The 26444-nt window shown below is 36.0% G+C and overlaps 1 protein-coding gene across 6 annotated transcripts in view; it reads left to right on the plus strand.

Annotated features, from left to right (window-relative positions):
• The window catches only part of LOC129254285 (epithelial splicing regulatory protein 2-like), a 46164-nt gene that overhangs the window by 5622 nt on the left and 14098 nt on the right, over positions 1-26444 (plus strand). For all 6 annotated transcript variants that reach the window (XR_010298431.1, XR_010298430.1, XR_008583788.2 and 3 more), the window contains 3 exons: positions 6852-7074; positions 23108-23203; positions 25572-25626. Coding sequence is in view for 3 of the 6 variants with exons in the window: in XM_064115685.1 (XP_063971755.1) it covers positions 6852-7074; positions 23108-23203; positions 25572-25626 (374 nt within the window). In the remaining 3 variants the exon portion in view is untranslated. The remainder of the gene's footprint in view (positions 1-6851; positions 7075-23107; positions 23204-25571; positions 25627-26444) is intronic.

Consider the following 26444-nt stretch of genomic DNA (forward strand, 5'->3'; position numbering starts at 1 on the left):
GTTATGAACAGCTATTAATTAGTTAATAACATATGATAACCTCCAAATAGAAACGCTGGCATAGGCATACAGAAACTAATATGTTACAAAGTATCTCATAATATTTCCACGATATCACCACCGTTCATATAAATGATTCAATTGTGAGCTACCGTCTGCGTCATATCATCATATTGTTTACATTTCTGTCTTTCCTTTTTTTTACCACTCCCCGCAATATTGTTCCGTGAGGATCTGGCCATACGTTTAAAGCCGGCAGCTATTATCATTTAGATGTGATATTATTTTGATAAAGCTCCGACGGACACGTGTTTCTCTCGTGGTTCCCCCCTCTTTCTTTAAATTTCGAGTGATGAATAGGAGATAAAACAAACACAGGCAGGCGAACCCTTTAGAAACTCATCTATACGAGGGACCTATATGATGTAGGGACCTCTCGAAGTGCTGGTCCAAAGATTTCTTTCCAGATCAGTTGCAGTTTCTGATCGATAGGACCGAAACTGATCACATCCTTTTGATGTTATATGCCGATGGTTGTTAATATCATGTTGGTTCTCCCACTACTAAAAATGCATCCGATCTAGCTGCATAGAAACAGCTGAGCAAAAACATGCTAATTAAAATAGCGGCAGCGATTGCATTAATGGCCTGCACGTCTGTAGCCTTTTTGAGGCGTGTAAGTGCAGTATTTACAAGACAAGATATTTTCTCCAGAATTAGGGCTCAATTTTTGTCAAAAGATTGAAAGCAAAAGACTGATTTTCATTTTCGATACCCACTTCAAATTGGCACAGGCAGCCTGATTTGGCCGAGATAATTATCTTTGGCAGCCATTTAAGATAGATTTGTCGAAAGTTTTCATGCACAATTATGTTAAGTAAACATATCGACCCAAAGATCAGCAGAGACAAACGAGAATTGAAAGCTATTAATGTAGGGGAAGGGGACAATTCGATTCGGAACCTAATTTGAACCCATTCCGGGACATAAACCATGTAAAACGAATGGTTTTTGTTTGAAACACCAAAAAGCAATTGAGGCAATGTACAAATTGCACAGGCATGTCGGGCTGAAGGTTTTCAGTAGCATCATTCCATGACCAAAGTACGTTTCTGATTTTATCCTCTTCCCCCAGCATGGCGCAATTACTGTTACCTATTGTGTGTTTCTAGACGATCCTATTCATGATCTATAGGGGAATTATCGAGTCAACTTCTTCCTCTTGCAAAGAAAGGCACACAAAAAGACAAAAAGATGATTAGAGTTCTAAAGGAAGGGAGAGAAAATGCGCAGAAGAATGATGACGGGGATTTACTGGCGAGGAAGTAATGACAGTGAAATTCGTAGGAAGGTTTCAGGGACTAATTAAAATGCAGTACTTGAAAGGTATGAGATTGCTAATAAGTTGCAGAGGATAACATTTACCTTGATTTATGTCGATGTGAGTGAAAATGAATGTGTGTGGGTGTGGGAGGGTGTATGTAACTGATTTAAAAGATACACACGTGTGTGTCACTGAATTAAATGTATGTGGAGAGTTGGGTTTGTGCGTTTGTGCGAGGTGAGAATGCGAATGGTTGAGAAGGGGAAAAAGAGTACGCTGGAATATGAAACTGAAAAATCGATTGAGGTTATTTTGTGGAATGTTATCAAAATACTCTTTCCGCCAAAGGAGCGTACGAACGTAAATATTTGCTGTCTTGATTCACGGATGAACTTATGATGAGCTAAAATGGAGTGATTATTTTCATCATAAGGTGAATCACTTTGTTACCATGAAATAATTATCACCTAGCTGATATTGATTTTAATCTTCGAGGGATAATGGTGGACAATACTATTATCATAACATCCTCCTCTCATTCATAATTTTCATCATAGGCCTATATTTTTACGCCGTGGCATGTCAATCAAAATATCTTTGAAACAGTCATCGTTCTGACGTTTATTCATTTCGAGACTTAGACAATGGATAAAAACTAATTAGAAGATCTGACAATACATATATATCATAAAAATCACGAGTGTTTATTTCTAGATAGCCTATCGATGAAACATTCAGTAAACAAATCTAATGGAATTCTATCAAAGTTAGAATCTACTGTACATCTTTTACATCTTGTTATGCCCGGAATTCTATGAAATTTGCATGAGCACACTTTTTTTAGATTAAAAATAGAATTAGGCCTGTAATTGAAATTCGACATGTTCCATCTGCAATTTGAATACGATTTAAAAAAGGATATTTGCCTTGTACCACAAAACCGATTCAAAGCCCCTTTTCACCTTTTTTGACGCCACTTGGATTTATTTTATCACAGTAAAGCGCATCCCAAACATAAGAATATTCGTTTATGACTCATATAACACGGTTTCGCATCTTGTTTCGATTCAAGCAACTACCCAATTAAGTCAACATTGGTGATAGGAAACTGCTCTCAAATGGGATCAAAACTAAAACTATTAATCGGAAAAAAAAATAATTACAAGAATTGGCAGGTGCAGGTTTATAAGTTTAAAAGCATATTAAAGATGGATTAATATAAGAAATTCTCGATTAATCTGGTAGATGTTTGACACGCTCAATTATGAATGAAAATCTGAAGTCATCGTGTGAAAATGTCTATGATACATCACCGTAAAAGCATGTACACACATCTCTAATATGAAACATATATTTAGATTTAAGTATAAATGACACACCAATTCGCATCGATATTTAATGCAAATAGTTTGGGGTTTTAATTGGGTATTTCGTGATTCGTATTTAGCGTATACCATGATAACCTTTAATATACTTCGCATCTGCCATGGAATATTATCAACCAGACATTAATCTAAGTCTAAGTGTTTAGATACAATGAATGAACGTTAAAATCCAAAATATAATAATTGCAACTTTGCCATTTGTATAGATGGATATATGATATGGAAAGACGCCATTATACCATTAGATACATCGTTTCCTACCCGCATTTATACAGCTGTGTGGAATTTATTGCAATATGCAAATGCGTTTCGAAGACAAAGTATCCCCTCAAATAATGATGAGAAAATTATGATGGTAGCCTACTTTCCATTTTAAGTATAAATACTGTACGGCCAGAGAAACACATCTTAGGCGAGATATAAATATGGCATCCATGTTACATGACTAAAACTTATAAAGCAGTGTCGTGCAGTTTGTGCAGTGAATTTGAAGGGACTTACACGTACAAATGTCCTTTTCAATGTATTTATTGATTTGTTTGTAGTGATTATAATGAGATTTGCCAAAGTACAACTTGCACAAATTTGACGACGGACCGAAGCCATTATACAGAAAGCAAAGCTTCATTAACGCAATATGCATGTATATGCAGAAGAATTATTGCAAAAAAAAGCTAAGGAAATTATTTGGGTATACGTATGTCTCAAGATGGCATGCTTAATATCCACTTGTATATTGATTTTATACAACCCATACTTTGTGGATGTCATTCAAAATGTGGGCAAATTAATATAGATTCATAGAATCCAACGATCGGCTTATTGTTTGATTGGAATTTTATAACTATTTATGTTCAATATGAAAAAAAAATATTCAGAAATGTTATATTCATACCATACTCTCATCGTACTATTCTACCAGGTATATTTTGATGTTAGCATAGTATATGAGAGCTTTCTTTAATGAGCAGGAACTTAAAGTAACACTAAATCTATATATTCCAATCTGCTCAAATTACTCGTCTTTGATGTTAAGTTAACAATATATGATATGAAAGCTGCAGAAAAGCATAACATTGGAACAAGAATGATATTGCGATGGTGGTGATAGGGTGTCTCTAGTTTCATTCTGTCAAGGAAACACGCACGACAGTATAAGCATAAATACAACCTCCAATGCCCCAATATTTAATGTTTCCTTTTGCTTGTGATTAATGTTTGAGGTCCGCATGGAAAAGGGCGTGGCCGGGTATGGTCACATCACAATTCCTCCCGGTTACCCCCTACTCGGGAGTTTAATTTACTGCAAGGCATGTTGTTAAGTGTGTCTATGATTTCTCATTATACATGGTATATGGGAAATGCTGCGTGACTTATCTCATGATTCGCTCTCCACCGCGACCATTCGTCAAACTAGTCTGGCATTGTGATGACACAGTATGTGTGATCGCGGATAACGTGTAAGTGGAATTATCTCCTACTACTTAACACGTAAAGTTTTAAACTGAAAAGCACATTGATTGCGTAGACGACCCAACTTTCTGCACAATGGCGTTCATAGAAACATCCTCCTAATACGAAGGCCTTACTCATCGTGCTCGTAATAGCCACTGTAATATATGACAAGGACTCTATTTTAGTCACTGGTAACCAAACATTATCATGTATAGAATCAAACGAACACTTGGTTGTATTCGGAAGGTGCAGGGGACACGTTCTGTTGAAAGTTCCTCACTGTATATTCCCCATATGCTAAACATCACAAAACACGATTGAACATACAAAATTATATATGACTTTAATTGATATTAGAAATTACATTTTGTTTTGTGAGCATCAAATTCAAAATAACTTGAATTGCAGGTATCTTCTCCCCCATCACATACTACTGTAACTTTTAATGTAGGCAATTATTTAGTCTTACCGTAAATATATCGTAAAGATGATTGAAATGGCATAAATATTGATCTGCATAATATTTCATATGTCATGACTTTAGTCGTTGGAGTGTGCGGCTTTGTTCCTGGATGAAACGCTTTATCAGTATCGTATAATAAATACACATAAAATATACTTACTAGTATTTCATATGAAATTGATACCAGTATCGGCAATTACGCTGAGAGTGGCAGCAGCTGTTGGGTCTTTTAACCTTACGTGTTCTGTTGGTTCTATGTAATGAGTAAATAATTGTGATATAGGCATACAAGATTTATATGCTAATTGAACATTAATAAAATCTTATAGATATGTGATATATTTATGACTTGATATAATAAATCATGTTATCAGGAATATTTTTATATTAAAATAATCACGGATTACTATATAAACATTGTTTTTATAATTTTCATTTTGTTAAAGATTGTTAATAAAGCAATGCGAGCTTGGGAAAAAAGATAACGATTCAATAACGCTGTTTAATCAACACGGGGCATATGCCTATAAAATTATAGTCAATCTACATAAAAATTTAACTATTTTATCAATTGCTTACAATAGTCTAAACTCTTATCTTTGGTTTAAAAGTTACTCCTAAAATAATTCTTCCGATTCGCTAACTAATCAGAAATTTCGTTTGGTTTATCTCATCTGTATCCAAATGCAAGATTTATGCAACATGGGTGCAGTCGTACGATACAACAATCGTTAAAATAACATTGCCTTAAAAATCATACAACAATGTTGTATTTAACATTATGCATATGATAACGTATAAACATACGAAGTATCATGAAATCCGTAACAAATGATGTTCCTTTGTTGTTTTTACGTCGTTGCTCATAAACCAAAACTAATTGTGTTAACAACATTCATTTAGGATAGGCCCTGCATGATACTTGTCTTGTAGAAATTACCTCATAAGGCGAATTCTTTTGCTAATAAAGTATCGTTTGTATCAATTTTAGTCATATCCCCAGTGGTAAGTGGGTGAATAGAAATTATTAATGGAAAGAATATGATGGATTGAATAAAGGTAAATGTCTTTTATTCGTGGGCCTCATGGGTCGTGACCCCGATGGAGAATTACCGCGTATTGAGGAAGCCACCCCGTACAATGGGTGAATGTTCATTTCATAGGCTTCAGACCTTTTTGTAATTTCTATTATTGAGTCAAACGAGCCAGACAAATAGGACAAATCTCTTTCGAAGAACAAGGACGATCCCTTGCCCCCACCTCCCCTCTCTGTCTCCACCCCTTCTTATTCCCCTTTTTCTTACGTGTCCAAACTATGTAACCCGTGACCGTTCCGGTCAAGGGTTTTCAGGTGATTAGGAATGGAAGCTTCTTCATTCTTCAATTACTGTTAATCAGGTTATAGGGGTTTTCTTTACGTTCTTTAGACTATATATCCACCCTTCCCGTTGCCACAAAGTACAACGCACCGGTATTTTTGCAGTGTATATGAAAATGACATCCCTTTCATGGAAACATGGAGACACATATTAAAGCTTTTAATACTCATTGATAGATTTAAGAGTATCTGTCGACCCCCTCCCTCCTAAAAAAATGATGATAATAACAAGACCTTCCAAATAACACAATGAATTAAGGGTAAATAAGAAGCACATGAGTAAACATCAGTTTATAGTAGGATTACTCACAATAAGTAAGTCCATTGTACATGCTACCGAAGTAAAGAAACATATTTAAACAAATACACGCAGTAGTGACACAGAAAAATGCAAAATATGGATAATATTAGCACAGCATGAGGTCAGAGTGACCTTCAATATGTTTGCTCTAAACGTCTTATTTTGTCTTGTATTTAAAAAAAATTGTTCTGATCTCAGCCTGTCACTATCGTATATTCATTATATCAGTGTTTCTTTTTAACTGTTAATCTAGCTTCCACTTGCGTTCCCCCACACACATCCACCCACACGCATATTAATCCTCAAAGTCACACGCACACATCCTCACAACGAGAGTACATTCGAAATACATTTTCACATAAAATCCAGTATTCCGTTTACTTTTTCACATTTTTTTTAGTTAATAGACAGATTTCAGGGCTATACCTTGAGTTTGCTTGAGGGATCCACTTCTATATGTAAGATTTTATGGTACAATCAAACAACATTTTTACAAAATGCACCTTTTTAATTTAATTCGTATCTCTCATAATTATCGTTTACAGTTCGACAACTACCTGACGACCGAACTCGTAGGTGAGGACGGGAAGACATTTTGCCTTCTGACTGACGGCCAGCTCCACGTGCGACAATGCCTTCACCCACAGACCATCAACAAGGGCATCGCGATCCCGGACTACTTTTACAGCTTCTTCGACCTCCGGAAGGAGTTTCGCCGGAAGTACCCCAACGCACCACATATCACAGACGTCAAGGACATGGCGACCTGTATCCTTTGAAATATGCAAATGTTATGTTTCATGTGCTATTTGATGCTACAGTCACACCGACGAAGCCATCTCCTAACCGACCGATGGTGTGCCATTGGGATAACTTAAAATAGATCTTATCGGTCTTAATAATAATACTAATACTATTCCGCATTTATATAGCGCTTAACACATCGGAGCGACGTCTCTAAGCGCTTTACAGATATTATTGACATTATTACCCCGGTCATCGGATCCTTGCATGCCCGCATACAACGTTTTCATCTTCTCCACTCCCTGGGGAGCATTCCAACAAGAGTTCCAAGACTCAATTGCTAGGCATGCTTCATAGGCTTTCGCATCCCATCGGGTACCCATTTAACACCTATAGGTGGAGAGTGGCAAATTGTGGATTGACGCCTTGCCAAAGGACGCTGGGCCATGGTGGTCTTTGTTTGATTACATTGATGTGACTTTAGCAGTGGGATTGGGCCTATAATTGAATAGTAATAGCATTATGATGAAGATATTAATCGATGCCATCATAACAAAACAACAGTAAGATAGAAGGAAACAGAGATAATGACAGGGTCCAGGAGTGGGCATACACGATGCATGACTTGTAAACTTCTTAGAATCACTCCTATTTACGTTTCCTACAAAATGAAAGTGTAGTGACATGAAAGCCCCCTAGTGCAACAACAGAGCTGAAATATAAATAGCCACCATCTTTTTTCTTTGCTTCGTCAGTCATCCCCTTCCCGATATGGAAGATTTGCCATCAACTCCAAATTCCTGGGTTTTCCACTGAACTATGCATTAATAAAGAAGTCATATAGGTCTGCATTGGCGATTGGAGAATAGAGAAACAGCCTTGGTTCCACTTTGTTCTCTATTCGACTTACACGCAACACTATTATTGTGTCCTTATCTTGTTCTGATCTAAGGTGATCTCCCCCAATACTATATTTACTACTTCATATTTGTATTCACAAAAATCTTTCCTTTTCTTAACGCCACCCCGAGGAATAGAAACAATATTTTCTTCCCAAAGCTTCCTTTCTTACGCAAACAAAGACATGTTTCTTGAGACCAAAGTCCAAATGCAAGGAATTCCTCAAACAACTTAGAAAAATATGGATTTTGGACGAATCGGTAGGAGACATTATTTGTAAATGAAGTTCGTGTGTAGGGTACGGTTTTGATCGAATGGCTTGAATGGGATGGTCCACATAGGTAAACTGAGGCAACAACTTTAAAAACAGAATAACTCCCAATTGATCTAACTTATGGCAACAATATTGGAGATCATAATTCTTATGTAACAACTAGCATGAGGGCTTTATTTATCATTTTAACTGAAAGCATGAAATGTTGGAAATAATCTGAAGAAAGTCGTCCAAAAAGTTCACAAGACACCTCATGCCACGAAATTTATAAAGAAGTCGGATATATTAGGCTAAGTGGTAATTAAGTCTGTACACCAATTATTTTGAACCAACCAAACATCCGAAAACACCTACAGGTACATTTCCACTTGATTTTTAAAGGTACAGTTTAGAATAAGTTTTTTTATCTGTATAACGTAGTTCAAGCATGGACATATAAGTACACGGTTTCAAGCCTGGCGAGATTTTATACGGATGATCGATCGTGAAGTTCTAAATAGCAAATAGTCCCTACCCCGTCTCCTTGCATAATTTTTTTCAAAGCCTCTGTAGTCAGTCTGGCCTTGACATATCTTCATTCACAACACTATTTATTCAATTCCATTCGAGTTGTCAATGATAATATATTAATCCTATTTCAATTCCTCTCTTTGCAGTCGTTTATGTACTTACCGGGCACAGTATTGAAAAGGCCCCGTCGGCTGAGAATTCTCACGAAATTGTTCTCAATAATTGCGAGTTATATCTTCGAAACTGGAATTGATACCCGTAAAATGTGACAATAAGCACCTTAAGCTAACTAAGTGTACATAATTATGAACATTTTGATGTGATGACTTGCTTTATTTCGTTTTGGTTGATGACTTGAAAAAGCCTCATTTATAACATTGCACTTAGCGCTAAGAAAAAACATTGTGAAAATTTTCTGTAGTGGGTAAGATAGCCAGGCTGTGTAACCACATATAGGATACGTTCATTTATGGGGGAGTTTCCCCTTACTTTTTTTTTATTTAGCATTTCTTTTCCTGATTACTTTCCTGTATATAGCCTTTTCTCTATAGCTTTCTCTTCAGAAGCTCCATTTCATTTTGTATTTCTTTGATTTTTTTAAATTAAGTTTCCCTTTCTCTTAAGGATTTATTTTTAATTTGTACTTAAACTAATCCTTTAGCTTTAATTCCGCGTTCTTTTACCTGATCCTTTATATTAGCTCTACATTTATTATTTTTCCTTATATCTATAGGATCTGCTTATCTTAGGAAGATATGAGATCATTCCCATCTACAATCTAAGATTAAATCATTCAACATCGAATACAATGCGGTTAATTGTTAAATGTCCTTTATTTTCTAAACTCTCGTATTGTATTGCGAATGGTCAATAGCTTTCATTTTTATTGTCTACCTGATGAAGGTACCCCCAAGGGGTCATATTATGGAATAATTCTCTCCGACACAGTAAGGAGGAAGTGTTTCGATATGGTATTATTTGAACCCTAAACTTAAAAACTTGCAAAATAGAAAAATTAGTCATGACTAATTGATAAAACATAATTTGGTCTACTTATTTTGTGAGATTAATAAAAAGCTGTAAAAAGGTGTTGTGGTAAAGACGCTTCGTGGGAGAGGGGGGGGGGGGGGGGGCGGTTCATTGGGACAAAATGATATATGTGAAATCAAGCCGATCGCAAGGAAACGCTGACCAGCAATGATGCCACTCATTTAATTCTGCAAATAAATTCCTCGTTCAAATGTACATTATTATGCAAACTAACCTTCAGCTTCCTTTGAGATTTTTATTTTAATTGAAAGGAAGTGTACATCTTTTTACATTTCTTTTTTATACTTAGGAATTCGGATTGTGATTATATTAATCCAGTCCTTATTTTGAGAGGTACAACACATTACCCAAATTGTTAATGTCGTAAATTCACTCAAGTTCCTCATTTGATTTGAGCTAGTAAACGAGGTTCTAAACATCTCCCGAGTTATTTGATTGATTTCCTTCTCGAGATAAAATGGCAAGCAGGAACCATGATTTCATATTTATATGGACAATTAGTGATAGATTGACTAGTTATGAGCGAAAAGAAATGGAGTGCATGACAGGATTCAATAGTGCTCCGATGGGAACGGCTCGAATTCCTTTACCAAATCAAACTGCTATTGAGAAATGGTGCATCGCTTCCCCCTTCAACTCGGAAAGGAAAGAATAGTGTCTAGAAAATTCCAAATACCGATGATTTGGGGGTAACAATGTACCCCCTTTTCAAATCAATCACCGTATTTGGTCCGTGCTACCTGTGGAGATGATATTTTATTGTGATTATTTCGTCTTATTCAATGGCAATGCATTATCACTGAGTTATAGAAAATGAACAATAGCGGCGACGCTTTTGAATTTCAATAATATTTCTAGGTTTTGTTATCTTCTTTTGCGGTTAATCAAAGAGGTAGCCACGCACGAACAGATTAAACCTCGAGAATTGGTACCTTGAAAACGCAAACAACTTTATTTTCATATTCAGCAAAAATTCAGGTACCTTTTAGAAATACAATTTGTTGGGATTGTGCTCAGGCGTAGTGTTGGTTTTCTTTTTAATCATCACTAGTGAAACTGTATAGCCAAATCATATCATTTATATTTCTTATCTACACTCATTTCTTTGGATGACACTTATAGGAACGATTCTAAAAGTAGATAGATAACACCAACCTAATATAATCGTAAGACCATTTTCTGAGCTCGGGTTTAATTCAGGTAATGGTTCAGTCTGTATAAAAATTATGACATACCGAAAATGTCGAAAACTCTTTAAATGCTTTATTTTTCTTTAAATTACTCTTAAAGTTATACTTTATTGTGAAGAATCTAGTTAACTTCTTATTCTCAAACAATTTTTAATATTACCAAAACTTCAATCACAAATTTATACTATAGTTTAATTGAAGCTGGAGATAAAAATACAAGTCGTTCGTGTTCTCATCTAATTTGGGATTTGTTCTTCAATATTACTTTCAGATTGATTTATAATTTCAGAAATGTATAGTGTAAATGTGTATTTACATACCATGTGCTATATTTACTTTTTTTAATAATGATAGTTCTGTAGAGCATCAAACAGTTTTTAATATCAAATACAACTAGGTTATCTTTGTTAATATAAGCATACCAAACTATTCCAATAATATTTATCGTATGAAATGTACTTTCATATAAAAATATTATGAAATTCCAATGGAGTTGAAGCCTTTAATTCTACTAATTGCTTCACTTTACAATGACTAACATTATCTATAATTTAGATTTTTTAGAGAGAACGTTGTTTTGAATTGTTGGAGATATTTGAAATATGAATTACGTGTCGCAATGCTCTAGTAAGATTTAAATCACTGTGAGAATACCGGTCTCGCAAGAGTAGATAACTTTTATATTTACAACCGAGTAAAGAATTAATTAACCGTGATAAGTTTCAGGGGAAAAAGAGAATGCGGATTGATCTATTTGTCATTGTCATTCTTTTTACTGTTGTTCTAAATTTGTAGTTAAAACGAGTTTTATGAAACGGACTCTTAGTGCAATTTGAAGTTAGCAGTTACTATTCCACATCTGACCTATCTTTGTCCGTCACCAATTATAGGTCGAAATTGGGTAGACTGAAAAGCTGTTTATTTATTCCACTTTTCATTCTGAATAAATAGCTTCAGTTCTATCGCTGACTTTCGTCAGAAAGGAGAGATCGGCTGACTGCTTGTTGAATACCAAGGAGAAGTCAAAGGTTCAAAATCACTGAGATAAAAAAAAAGAAGTGATTCTTCTTTGAAAGAAGTTTATCGTCAAAAATCGCAAACAACCCTGGGTAGATTTGAAAGGGATTTGTTAAGCCTATTTTTACTGTAGGTGCCGATAGGTGACGTGATTGTTAAGAAACTGCAAACATAAAGCTTTTCGCGACTTCTAGAAATTGCAAGAGCGACATGAAGAGAGAAGAACAGTCTTATTGCAACCTCTTTAAAACTATGACATAAACGACATGACTTAAAAGACAACAACTCGTAGAATCCCCCTTTTGAAAAAAAAATGCTTAAGTAATGTGATCTCACGACAGCAAATAATGAAGCAAACCCTTTTCTATAACTTGTCATTTTGAATACAATACTTAATTATGATTGGGGCAAATTTTGGTTTATCCAGGCTTATTTTCAATAACAAAAGGAAGTTTTGAGATTTAAATTTCAGTAAAGTGGACGGGGGGTAGTGGTGCGTTTGACAAGCCACTTTCTCTTTGCCGGTCTTGACCAAACTCAATACGGGAAACCACCGGTGGTAAGATGCGAGTTAGATTTAGAACTATAGTCATAATTTTGAGCTTAAACCTCACATTTCAGTTGAATAAAACGGACTCATGGCATAATACGGTATATGAGACTTATTTTGGGGCGGTTAGATGCTATAGATTTCTTTTATACGATTTGGGTCATAAAGCCGTAATCCCGACATTAGATTGCAATCAGGAGAAAGAGTTTCTAAAGATGATACTCTCCTGGTTGCATTATTTCAATGGGTACCATTCTTAATGAAGTCCCAGGTCAAAAAGTAATAAAACTAAATAATTTATATACAATTACCGTGTGGCTTGGAGAAAGCTTAACCCATTCTTCAGTTGACTCGGGTAAAGAATCAGAGCAGAGTTCAAATCTCTGCTCGACTTAAACAATACCAAACTCTTTTCGGTGGCTTTCTCTTCTACTTCCCGAATGCAAGCAGGAATAAGTAAAAGTACTTCTATTATTATCGTTGTCAATGTTGTTGTTGAAGCCCACGTAATTACCGCATGAGAGTCAATGGTCATCACCCCAGGAAATTATAGACAAAAGCTGTATCGATTGGGGATCTGCTCATGTGATGGAACGTTTTTCTCAAAGGGGACGAGGAAACCTCATTATCTTAATCTCACTTTTGTTCCAAAGTCTTACCCCTTAGAAACATTCTTTCCCATGATTGGAACGATTCAAGGTGGGAAGGATGCTTGCAGAAATCTGTTGACACTAAAACAATGAAAGTGCAATGTCTACATCGTATAGGGTACGTTGATACAACATGAACTGTAATAGAATACAGTAAAAGGATACTCGGGTTGCAATAACTTGTTATATAAGGAAGTAATATATAGCATTCATGTGTGATTTTCTGAGGGAGCGCGCCCCATGTTTTATTCATTCTTATTTGCGGTCTATATACTGTTAGATACAGGCTATTTGCGCCTGCCTTTCCAGGTCTTCGGTCTTATGTTATAGAAAGCCTTGGAACCAGGAACTGCCGAAGACGTCCCATGAACCGACAAGATAGTTTTTTTAAAGGGTCCTTGTTTACAGTGCGATTAATTCAATTATTTGTGGTTCAAAGCCGAGTGAGCTGTTCACAGGCGCTGATGCACGACTTGAAGTCCAACTCATGGTCCAACATTATTTTCTTCGCGTTTCTTTTCCACTTCGGTCAGTCGTTCACCTCGCCTTGGCCCACAAGTTCTGCCTTTGCCTCATAGTCTCAGCTCAATATCACAAAGGAAACCTATAAGGGCATTTATCGATTATGTCTTGTCCCAAAGACATGGGTAATCTGGACCCATTGTCATTATGAAATCCAGTAGACATAAAGAAATCTTCAGAGTGCGGTGGTTATTATCGTAAACATTATCTCCTTCATTTCGCGGTTAAAAGCATTAGGAATTATCTAAAGAGTTCTAGGGTAGTTTTGCTTAAATGGGAATGTCAATAGGATATTGAAATACCAAAAATGATAAATTGTCATTTTCTCTCTTGGCGCGGATTTTGGAACGGATTCACTGCGTGGAAACGGATTAAAGATTGACGAAAGGCATTCTTAAGAAGTTTAAGTATCGTACTTTGGGAGTGGGCCACTTCCTTGCATAAGAGGGAACTTCACCCCTCCGCTTTTTTCCTGATATCATTTAGTTAGACAGGACATTGACCGCTTATGATGTACACTGTAAGTTTACATTTTGAAAAAAAAAATCAATTGTGTATTCTATATAGAATTATTCTGATTTTTATCTTGTTAACTCGAATGAGATAGAGAGAGAGAATAGAGAGAGAAAGAGGATTCCTAAATGTTACGTAGGGGTAGATCCGTCTTCGGATGTAGTCACTAAGAGCAAAAAGAAAAGAAGCTATATGTACTGCACTATGACTATCCTTATGATCGTACTTTATTGATCTGATGTTTGAAGTTTTGCATATTGGCCTTCCTTTCACCCCACTTTGGGGAGGGGGGGGGGGTAGGGTTCTCCTTCAGTGACTTTCCCTCCACCGACTTCCGGGATCCATTTTCATCATTTTCGTACAAAATTGAGTGCGTATGATACACACCCTTCTTTCGGAAGATGATTGCGTAATAACCCCTGGGGAGGGTAAACCTGTGATATGAATAAATGAATAAATTCACCCTTTCCTTTCAAGGAATGTCTGTTAAATGGATTAACAAAATATCAGATGGTATGATTTTAATCTGGGAGGATTAACAACAAGTTCATGTACCATGCATGGTAATTGATGACAATTCAAACCGTTGTATTAATACTTATTACATTGTTATCCAATACCGATCAGTTTAACTTTTATCCCTATTGAAAAAAGGGTTTTCCGTATGGTATCTTTGCCATCCAATGGTATCTTCCATGGCATCAGTACCCAACAGCCAATTGAGATGAAGTATTAAATGGGAGCTACCATCGGATGGCAAATTTACCACATGCAACATCTTTATTCAGACTTCGGAGACAGTATACATGTCATCTCTACAACCATGGCGTACAAATCAAGACGCCATTTCTAGGCTTTAAAAATCAAAACTTTGAAGGAACCATTTTGACTTGATCCTTGCGCTCTATTGTGCGACTCTTCCATTTGATATGGGTCATGAACTTTTATATAATTATAATTACCAAGTTTAACCAGTGCAACTTTTAGTCATTTTATTTGATTTTGTACACCCACGCGAATAAGCTACGAGCCGTAACGTGAAAACACGCCATGCTCTGGGACCGACAAGACAGGAGCCCGACACACAAGATTTCATGCGGTCGCGAAAACAGCTTCATATGAAATGGAAATATTCCATTATTTCAGATTTTGTCTCATAGTTGTTCCGCTTACTGTGAATTTAACAATGCAATAAAGAATAAAAGCATAACTGTATTGGTCTTTTAATAAGAACATGTTGTTGTAATAATCAATCCTGGTGCATAACCCCTTCGACGCCAAAAAAAATGCACTTGAGCTAGGTACGTAACTAAACGTCGCAGACATGGTAGATAAGACTACGTCGCTTGAATAAAGTAATGTGTTTGTATTTCATTTGTATTTCGCTTTCGGGAATGTGCTTTGGCGGTCAACGATGTATTCATTCTCTGTGTTGACCTATAGGTGTGTGTCCATTGCACAGCTCACTGACCGCAATCGATAAATCGATGTGATGAATTGGTAATCCAATTCTCCGAGACAGTGATATGAACAGACAGGACAAGGAAAAACCAATAAATGCGAATTGCAATACAAAACGTGATTCGCGATAAAGTACATGGCAAAAATAGAAATGTAGTTTGCTTTTACCTTATACGAGACCAAATATTGCAAAAATTGCTGCTGCGTTGGGCAATCAAAGCAACAACAAAGTAGGTGTACTCCGTGTTGCAAGCAAAATAGATATTGTCCGAATTTCTTCGCGGCTCTGCTGGTTCTCCAAGTAATACTCATAATGAGGGACCCCTTTCCCTTTCAAAACATTTCCATGTTCTCTCCAAATGCTAAATGCCTTATAATAAAAAAAAAAATGAAAAGGCTTTCTTATTTGTAAACAATGGACATATCGTAAATTTCGGCATTGACCCTTGTGGAATAAGTGAGGAAAGGGCTCATAAAAAGTTGGCTGTTTTCACCACACTCACGTAATAATCCCCCTCTCTTGTTATTTCCCCCTTTTTATTCTTCACAAGCCAAATTAAAGGATTGTAGGATTGATGTAGGGGTCAGATTACGGGCGATGATAGTGTGCGGTATTGTAAAAAAAAGTGCCCCTGCCTAATACAATGGGGTTGAGTACTTTTCAAGGATTTTGCATTTTATGAGCGGCGAAGCTATGCGTCTTAAGAGGGTTTGATCTTCTATTTGAATGTGTAAAGAAAGCGCTACTTGAATGTTCAATACTTCGTGTATAAGAAAAAAAATCTTTCTTGCAAATACAGCATGTGGTATGGATTTATACCGAATGCCTCTTTAGTTTTAACAGTGTTTTTTAGTCATTTAAACTTCATCATGAATGGTTCAAAGTGTGGTAGCAAATAATCTTTACTTATATATAGCCAGATGGATGAAAATCATAATTATTTGTAATGATTTTGTTTTCATACCCTTAATATTAAACTATTCTCCGAAAAGGAGGACTGACGTGTGTGTGATGCGGGTATTTTCTACTGATGAAAATAACTGTACGAACTTCCCATTTAAAACGATTCAATAATGATTAATTTGCCTATTTTTATGACGAAAATCTAAAGAAAATACTGCTCACAATATATGGTGGACCTTAACTTGATTATTGTAAATATCAAAACATTTAGTGCACTTTGAGAAAAAAGGAGGTACAATAATAACAAACATTTGCGAGTAAACATTCTGATTGCATGTATTTGAAACCCGACGGGAGAGGACAAAAAAATGGTATGTTAATGATATTGCACCCGAGGCAAGGGGTCACACAACAAGAGAACTTGTGCTTAAAAAGGTAGCCCAAATTCTTGCAAGAATTATGATGCACGTGAGGAAAGATAATCGATGTTATCATCTCTGTCTTTCAGAAGCATTATCGAACCCTCAAAAGAATATTCTTTTGGAGGTGAATGAATTATTTTTCTCATGGCCCACTTGGATGTTACCTGTGTCCGTTTTTGTGAGAGGTTCGCGAACGAGGTCACCAACGGATAAAGGTATAATTAAATGAATAGCTCGATGTATTCATGTAGTCGATCTGTAAAAAGGACAGAATTCGGGCGAGGCTAATCACGGGGTGAGGGGGTGGGTTCACGACGGCGTTGGTTTTCAGAGTTGAAAAGTGCAACTTACATGGTTGGGGATGTCGGCATGATTGGAAAGCATTCTTGAATCTTGAATTTGTTGCAACTCCAAAAACTTTATAACGAGATGTTTATAAGGTTTGAGTAAATGGTGATTGTGAGTGTGTGTGTATGTGCGATGTGCAAGTAAAAGTCTCAACGATACCAACACTGGAGTAATTAAAGAACTTAAAAAAAAATAATATGGATTAGCGAACGTAAGTTTGCTGGGGAAAATTCTAGCTAAAATGCATTTACAATTTCTGAGCTTAATACACGTACCATTCACATAGAATCTGCACAGTATTTGATAATATATTTTATGTTGCCCTTCGAGCCTACACTATTTGTTTCACTTGTTTCTATTATCCACACAATTTAGAAAGAGGGGAGGGGTAACAGGGTAAGTGGGTGTGCGTGTGTGTACATGAGGACGTTTTTTTTTATAGTGTGTGAAGATTATGCTGGCGAGTAAAAAGGGTGTGTGCGGTGGGCGTGGTCCAAAACAACTGACGTTTTTGTCGCCATTCTCATTCGATGCAACTATAAAATCGGTCATTTGATTTAGCGCCAGGGCCAAGCATATTTCGGAAGAAAACGGCGCTATAGTGCCAATGGACTTCTTATAGATATCCGAACTTAATTGGCATATGCTTTCTGCAGTCTTTAAACAAGTGAGATATGAAATATGCCTTTCGCATTACTTGTCCGCCAGACACTGACTTTAGGCGCTTTGTACTACCGAACCTGGTTACCAATGAGACCACTTTTAAAAGTAGTTTTAGTGTGTTGCACCTAAATTTCACTTCCCTGTTACAAAATAGTAAATCCACCATCCAAAATACAATATCAGCTTGGATTGTATGAAAGATTTGGATTTATACATTCTATGCTCATTGTTCCTTTTGATATGAAAATAAATGAATGAAACAAAATCAACGTCCCATTTAATTAATGAGCTATCTAGCATTTTTTTTTATTTATGCTTGATTCAAGTTGTTCCTGGTCTTGTGTTGTCCAAGACCAGAATACACTACATGCATAACCTTGATAAATGGTCACTCTTTGTATCATACTCTTCACCCACATTGCTGATTGGACAGGAAATACTCTCATTTCGCTTTGGCCTCATTCTTATTATTCCTACCTCCGATAAGGATTCATTTAATGACGTTTCGAATTGATTATTTTGTAAAGCATGACCTCACATCTCTGCGTCCATGAAACATTTTCTCGCATGTTTTCTATGCATTCTTATTCTCATATTAAGAGTGTTTTGAAGTTAAGTGGAATCTGTCTGGCTTTTTCAAGATTGAATAATTAAATGTTGGTCTTTCTGATAGCAAGGCTAGCCAGAATATGAAGGAGGGGGAGGGGGGGGGGGGGAGGCAACAAAGCAAATATTTATTCCGTCTAATACTTTAATGCACCACACATCTCGCAATCTTTCACAGTAGAAAGGTTTTCTTCAATGCACGTTTCGAGTCCATCTTTTGATAAATTTAACGACACTCTGCAACACAAATTATGTTGGAGACAATTCGTAGAAAATCGAGGATTAAATCCCGTTTAAAAGCGATGATTAGTATTGATAGAACCTCGGACAATGTGCAGGCATTTTCCCTTTTTTCTGTTTCTTAATCGGTAGTACCTCAATCTGTTTATCTCCTGTTTTTTGCAAAGCTACTTGAAAGATTCTCAACCATTATCATTAAAACATTAAAATCATCCACTTATTGTGACTAGACCGCCATACTCTAAAACAGTTAAATGATATTTAGAAAAGGTATTACAAAAGAGAGATGAGATCGAAGACCAATAATGAATAATGTTGGATAATTTAAGGGATTCACCTGAAAATCCCTGGGGATTAGTTAATTAGAATTACACAAATTCATCACTTTGTTAAAGATACAACATTAGTGTGAAATTTATTTTACTTCGTAGTAATTTCATATTTACTTTTGATATTCGTAAAATCAATAGGCCTACATCTTTGCATATTATGTTCCATATTAATACGGCATAACACATTCAGTACTTAAAACTTGTTTAAGTGAGTTCAAATGTGTGTGATATACATGTAGTTTCGTGACTGCGGGTGTACACACATTACTTGCTATTGTGAAGCATGATACTGCATCATAAATTCATAAGCAGCATGCACATTCACCGGAATGCTATTTATTCGGTGATTCTTTAGCGAACCACACATTGTAACCAGCCGACCATAACCCATGATCTAAATGGACTTACCAACCGCAATCAGTGATTGAATAAATACTGAAATATTGATTTGTTATTTGACTGTTGTTGTGTTAGAGTTTAATAAAAGGCCGGATGGGAATAACGAACAAGAAGAGGTATTTTTTTTTTCATACTAAGATAAAAACAAATCATGGAAAATTGTTTAGCAAACCAACCATTACATTTGAAAGTTACGCTGGTGTTAATATACATGTATTGCAAACTACATTGAAACATTTACCCCGTGCTATCATCAGTTTCCATCATAGTTTAATTAAATATGTTATACATCAGTCGATATAAGAGAATACTTTACCACATTAGAGGACAATTTTTAATCACTAAAACTCCTAGTCATCTGTACATACATATCCTACGCTTTTAATATTTCAACTTTTTATATCGATTCTCGGAAGAATACAGTTCAGGGTGTTTTCTTTTAATAATTACTATCGAATGATTTATACAAAGATAGTCATGAACGTATACAAGGAAATTCGACACAGGAAAGCATAATAAGTTATTTCTTGCTCCATTTTAATGAATTAATGTTTTAATCAAACCAGTGCTTATGTTTTTTGCAAATGTATTGAATGATTATTATGGCTAATAATTCTGTCTTATCTGTATGATCATCACGGCTACTATCCCAGTTGTACTTGGCATTGCTTGTGTATTTTAAAGGTATTGCTTTATGTATTTCATGCGTGTTAAGATCACTGAAGTTGATGTAGCCGCATTCAGTTACCACATACCGAACTTGCCCGGGGCCTATCCCACGCTCACCGTCTCATCCCTGCCTATTGTTCTCCGAGCGCCACGGGAGAGCAAGTATAACAATGCAGGGACCCATAAACTGGGGAGACCAAAAAGAGGGCAAAAGGAATACTTCGGAAAACAGGGTGATTATTCAAGAAGAAAAATACATGGAGCTAGAGATTGATTGGCGAAAATATGTTTGGATTTCGAGGAGGTTTGGGAAAATAAAAATGAGATGTAACAAAGTTCGTCCTCAAATCACATGTTTTTTTTATAAACGCAATAACGAAAATGATACTGACAATGATGATGGAAATGAAAATAATAATAATAACAATCATCATAATGGTAATGATCATAATTTATGACAGTTTTAGCAATTTCATTATTGGAAAATAACAAACATTATTTGTCACACATACACACACGCACTCCCTCACCCTCACATAACACACACATACGTTTTCATTTTGATCTAATCGAAATGATAATGAAACGTGAAAATGCTCATTTTACAGGTTTCTTTTGATTCAGTAATGATTTGCAATACACCCACACCCTCACCCACACACACTCTACCGATATCTTGGAAAGGGAAGATCGAAAGAAATATAAAGAGAGCGTGAGGGCAAGAGATAGAAAGGGGGAAGAGGGAGAGGAGGAGATAGAAGGAGAGAGAGAGAGAGAGAGAGAGGGGGGGGGGGGATAGAAAGGAAATCAAATTTTATTAGTGCATGAAAATCACTCAATTATACCTTTAGCACCCATTTCCAAGTTTACATTTTCGCTGGTATTCCACCCCTGCGCTTTAAATTGGCAATAGAAAAACGATCAGTCTGTTGCGCAATAGTGCATGAAAAAACATTAAGGGGACGAAAATGCAAACAATGCAGAATGATATATTTAGATTTTTATCTCCCCGTTTCTCTTCCCTCTCTGATTTTTCTTTTGGTAGCCCAGTTTTGCTTTGCCGTACGGTGGCAAGGATGATTAATTATCACGATGCGAACTGAATCAATCATGTCGAACGTTTTATGTGAAGTTGTTTGTCACCATTTTGCAGTATCCACGATGTAAATGGCTTTTTGACTTTTTGGGATGTTTATGAAGAATCGGCTTTGGTTGAGCCACAAGTTCAAACGCTGTTCAAAGTCAAAGTGAACTTAAAGTAGTCCACAAATGCCCGTCGGGAGTGTGAAAACGTGCGACTTTCACGCTTTCAACATTAAGTTGGAACATGATAGATACGAGGGGAATGGTAGTATTTGCTGAGATGAATTTCGTGACTTACGAAAAACAAAACTCAGATAATCAAAGCTCACAAGAGATGCTGTGAGCCGATACATTGCCGAGGGATACGATGACGGCAGCTAGGGACGATTTGATGCGACGAGCAGCTAACTTCTCAGAAGAATTAATTATGGCGCTTTAGGATTAAGAAGCATATGAAACAGCAGTAACAAAAATACTTTGAAGAAAGAAAAGAGACAATAAAACATAGAATATCTTTTTTTTTTAATAATGCAATTTGCACCCTTAAACATCGGCAGCTCCTTTTTGGTGCACATTTGTACCCTACGGGGATTTGGGGTTTAGCTGTACTTTTCACCTTTTTAGGTTGCATATAGTTGTATCTTTTGTACACAAAATATTAATGCACACTAAAGGGTAAAAAGTTGCGTTTTGCTAGGGTACAAACGGGCAATTCCGGGTGCAAACAGGAACAAAAAACGTACCTTCTCGCGTTAAAGATCAGGGGCGGTGCCAAGGAGAAGGGAGATAACAGGGTTGCTTAATTTATGGGAGGGGGTAACATGGAATATATTAGTATTTAAACAGGGTGTTGGGTGTTGCCTCTTTTAAACCGTACAATACCTTTTTTTTAATGAAGTAAACTTTAGGCTACTTTGTCCCTCCCTATCAGTGTTCGCTGCCTCCGCCTCTGTTGTTAAATATCTATCTTCTTCTTCTTCACTACAAGTACTGGCCACCGTCTGGCGTATTGTCGTACTGTTATCATATATCATACTAAATAGTTTTATAGATGACGTTTAGCTATATCAATATTCAGAATTATTATCATCAAAATTCTATTTGTACATTATACGTAACGTTTAGGAATGTCAAAATTCATAAGTATTATCGAAACTTTATTTGTATTTTGTATTAGATCATGTTTGCCTATCAGTGGAATAATCTGAAGTGAACTTGGTCACGGAGTGCCACCAGTTTTGATATTCAAGCGATGAAAACATGTCGAGGGAGGGTGGATGCAATAATTTTCTTTTTGTTTAGGAAGGCTATAGCAACATTGCAGTCGAAACGTCGCACCTTTTCGTTTGCTTACATCAATCAATTCATCTCTTCTCATCTTTATCATTTATTATGATGATTAACATCTTCTGCGCTATGAAGTCTCCTCTCAATAACATCATCGCAATTCAACAGCATAATCATTTTAATCCTAAGCCAGCACACCTTTTAAATGGAAGTGAATTGTATTTATTACCAAATTTCGCTGTCAAGCATACATTTTACTTAAAACAGTATTTAGGTAATTGGAGCTAATATAATAGCGAAATGCTAATTTGAGGTTAGCTCCAAATGAATGATTATACAATATGGCCTAGCAACGTAATAATAAGGCCTGATTTGTTTATAGGGCCTAACTGATTGATATTGATATATGCTTAGAAATGTATTTTGTTTAGGAAGTCCATTTCCTTGACTACAGCCTTCTTTCTCAGATTTGAAAATAGACGTGGGTAACTTTAACTACACAGAGACCGGCATTGATGAGTGCCGAACGATGGCCAGTATAGTCACCAAGATGATCTCGGATCGTAAGTAATACATCTAATTACGACAAAAAATCCTACTGTCTGATAGAATTTGAGGATTATATTATACCACTGCTTTCTGACGTAAACGATACAATCGATCTTACTTCGATATCAGTTGTAAGTTTATAAGAACAATTAACTACAACGGTACCATTGGTCAATTCTGAGATCACTTTGGTCTAAAATTGTTAGATATGCAACGAGAATATTCAGACACGTTTATTCTTCAGTGTGATGATAATATATGACTCATCGTGCAGCAAACCAAACATCATCAAAATGAACATTATTGGAAATGTAACATTGATACGTCCATGTAATAGGCAATATTTTATCATCCTAATCATACCATCATAACACTGCCATCAGTAAGACAAACTTTGATTCCTTTTATTTGGAATATGATCAATCAAAAGTTAATAGACATACCTTCACGCTGCAAGTAAAAAAAATCATCTGTAATCACGTTGGAGTTACATTTCTTCTTTGTACATGAGTTCTTATACTAATATTTACTTTTACTGCACCCAACCGGTTGGTTATACCCATCAGTTACTTAAAAAAAATGTGGTCACAATTTCTTCGCCTTAATTGCCCCCACATCTGCCTCGTGGCCCGAGGTGGCTGCACTATACTACAACGTTACATTAACCATGGACCTACTACTGACAGAGTAGTAGGTCCCTGTATAAACTTAGTATATCATTTTCCTGGTGGGTGATTCATAAAGCTATTCGTAAGTTAAGAGCGACTTTAAGAACGACTGGTGAACCGCTTCCTTATGCGCTAAATAATCAATGAAAATATATTGATGGTGAATATTTACCACAAGAAAGGATCACCAGTCGTTCTTAAAGTCACTCTTAACTTACGAACAGCTTTATGAAACGGCCCCCGCAGATCAACAAAAGACAAGACGGGGAAGATTGACCTTACGCAGGGCACCCACTTTGTTTTCTTCTCTTACTTAACAAAAGAGCGGGTACATATACCATTTAATGTTCTGACCCCTACGAAATTATGTAAAAGCGTGTGCTTCCTTTGATAACGCATGCACCTCTATCAAATAATTAAGATTTCTGTGTTGAAAAATTAATATCTTCTAAAATTCTAGTGAACACGGCAATGGATGAACGGAGAATGGACGTGAGAAGAAGACATGTGGCCCCAAGAGCAATTTTAGCCATATCGATTGCGAGTGATTTTCAATTTCCATGATGCTGAGAATCACTTGCCTACTTATTTGGGGGATTTGAACGACCCCCAATAGAAATAAAATACAAAAACTCGATGTTGTATTGGATTCCCAGGCCATGCTATCGATTACCAATGGAAATATTATTTCTTCCAAGTTTAGTCACGAACCGCAAAATCATCAAAATATTTGTGATAAAAGGAAGATTACACACACCAAACCCCTTGCCCTTCATTCTTTTATTGGTTGATTATGCATTCGTCAAATTCTAGACAAAGAAGACAATCATGATGAATACAACATTTGAGCAATATTATCTGCATAAAAACTGAACTGAAATAAAAATGGAATAAAAAGATATAGAAAAGGGGATCACCAATTACATATAGCATCTGGTGCATATAATAATATTCTTTGAAATAATTAAGTGTAGTACAACTTTATACAAAATATCATAAGAACAGGAAGGCGATTGTGATATGGGCGTGGCACGGCGTGGGAGATTTAGGCCATGCTCTAGCCAAACCACTGGTATAGTCTCGCCTAGTCACGTGTTAACAGCTGGGGGTTTCCCACCGCAACGAGGCGCCGTTTTACAACATGTGGCCAGTAGCGCACAAAGGTCCATGTCTATACAGTGTGTAATGTAAACAAGCTCACTCAAGGGGGGTTGTTATCTATCGGGCATCGCTGATATTGTTTTAACCAAGAGATGAGTGATTCTTTTTTCATATATAAATCAGAAAATGATAGAAAATCTCAATTTCACACGTGCATCGAGTTACTGTAGCGGTAACGAGATAACTTTAATCTTGATATCAAACTTGATTGTGGGAAAATGCAAGATGTTATTGGGTTTCAAGACACCTACTTGCTTGATGCATTTTTGGTGATGAAACCTTAAAAAACAACGCTACAATTCTTTAACGTTATAAAAAGGTTTTATTTAAACAGATAAGAATTTAATTTTCTTTTTATATGATATTCCTTATGTTTTTGTTTTCCCAAGTCACTAATGACTAAAAATCTCATTATATTTCATAAAGTTATGTACTTAGGGAAAATGAAAAGGCATCTCCCATGCTCATCAGTTGTCATGTATACATACCTGTCCTTAATTGATTTCTTGGTTCAATCTAATCTTATTTTACTTTATTTTCTTTTTCTTTTCAGATCATCGGTTCATCAAACCGGATTATGTCACGAAGAAATACGAACCAGGAACATAGTAAGTTGGAAAAATGCATTCAACGTTTTATAATCAAATTTTTGATAATGAAAAGAAATTGTCAAGTATTATACAAGTACTTTTCTCGAGGTCACAAGTCAATCTAATCGACGCAATTTATGCACTAACAATATAAATTCCGCAGTTTTCCTTTTTGTAAGAAAAAGACCCAAAACATAGATCATTGAAAAGTATTTATGCAGCTTTTACATTATCATATACGTTTGGCAATTTGTAATTTAATTTCAAAATTATTGCTGCAGTTAATGCAAAATTCCTAATTGAATAATGATTTACTGTATTTGTATATATTTCGAAAAATATATGCAACTACATTTGATATCGATATTTGTTGGGAATATTACTAAGCCTATAGGTTACCCTTCACGCCTTTAAGGTCAGGTACGGTGAGGCGTTATAATTTTAACGATATTTAACAGCTGGAGTTTTTCATTACCAAAGATTTGGTTCGTTGATTTATTTTGGTTTCAATTACACAGCCCAATTTGAGAGAATAAATGAAAATGGCAATTTAGAATATTGATTGGTAATAGAGTGGGGGCCATTATCGTATTTCACAATTCTCTCTGAGTACAAATGTAATTGTAACTTTATTCGTCCATTAATATAAATGAAACGGAATAAAACAAAAGTCGTTAAAGGAACTTACTTAACTTTTCTCATGTGGAGAACATACATGGGGAGCCTGGCCGTTTCTTAAATAAGCAGCACACTTAGTTAGACCTCTATGTTTCACCCTTTCCATCGCACGAGCATGTTACTTATGTATCTAATACGTATTTAATTTCCACTTAGGC

Source organism: Lytechinus pictus, chromosome 2 (genome assembly GCF_037042905.1).
Source record: "Lytechinus pictus isolate F3 Inbred chromosome 2, Lp3.0, whole genome shotgun sequence".
In the NCBI taxonomy this organism is placed as follows: Eukaryota; Metazoa; Echinodermata; class Echinoidea; order Temnopleuroida; family Toxopneustidae; genus Lytechinus; species Lytechinus pictus.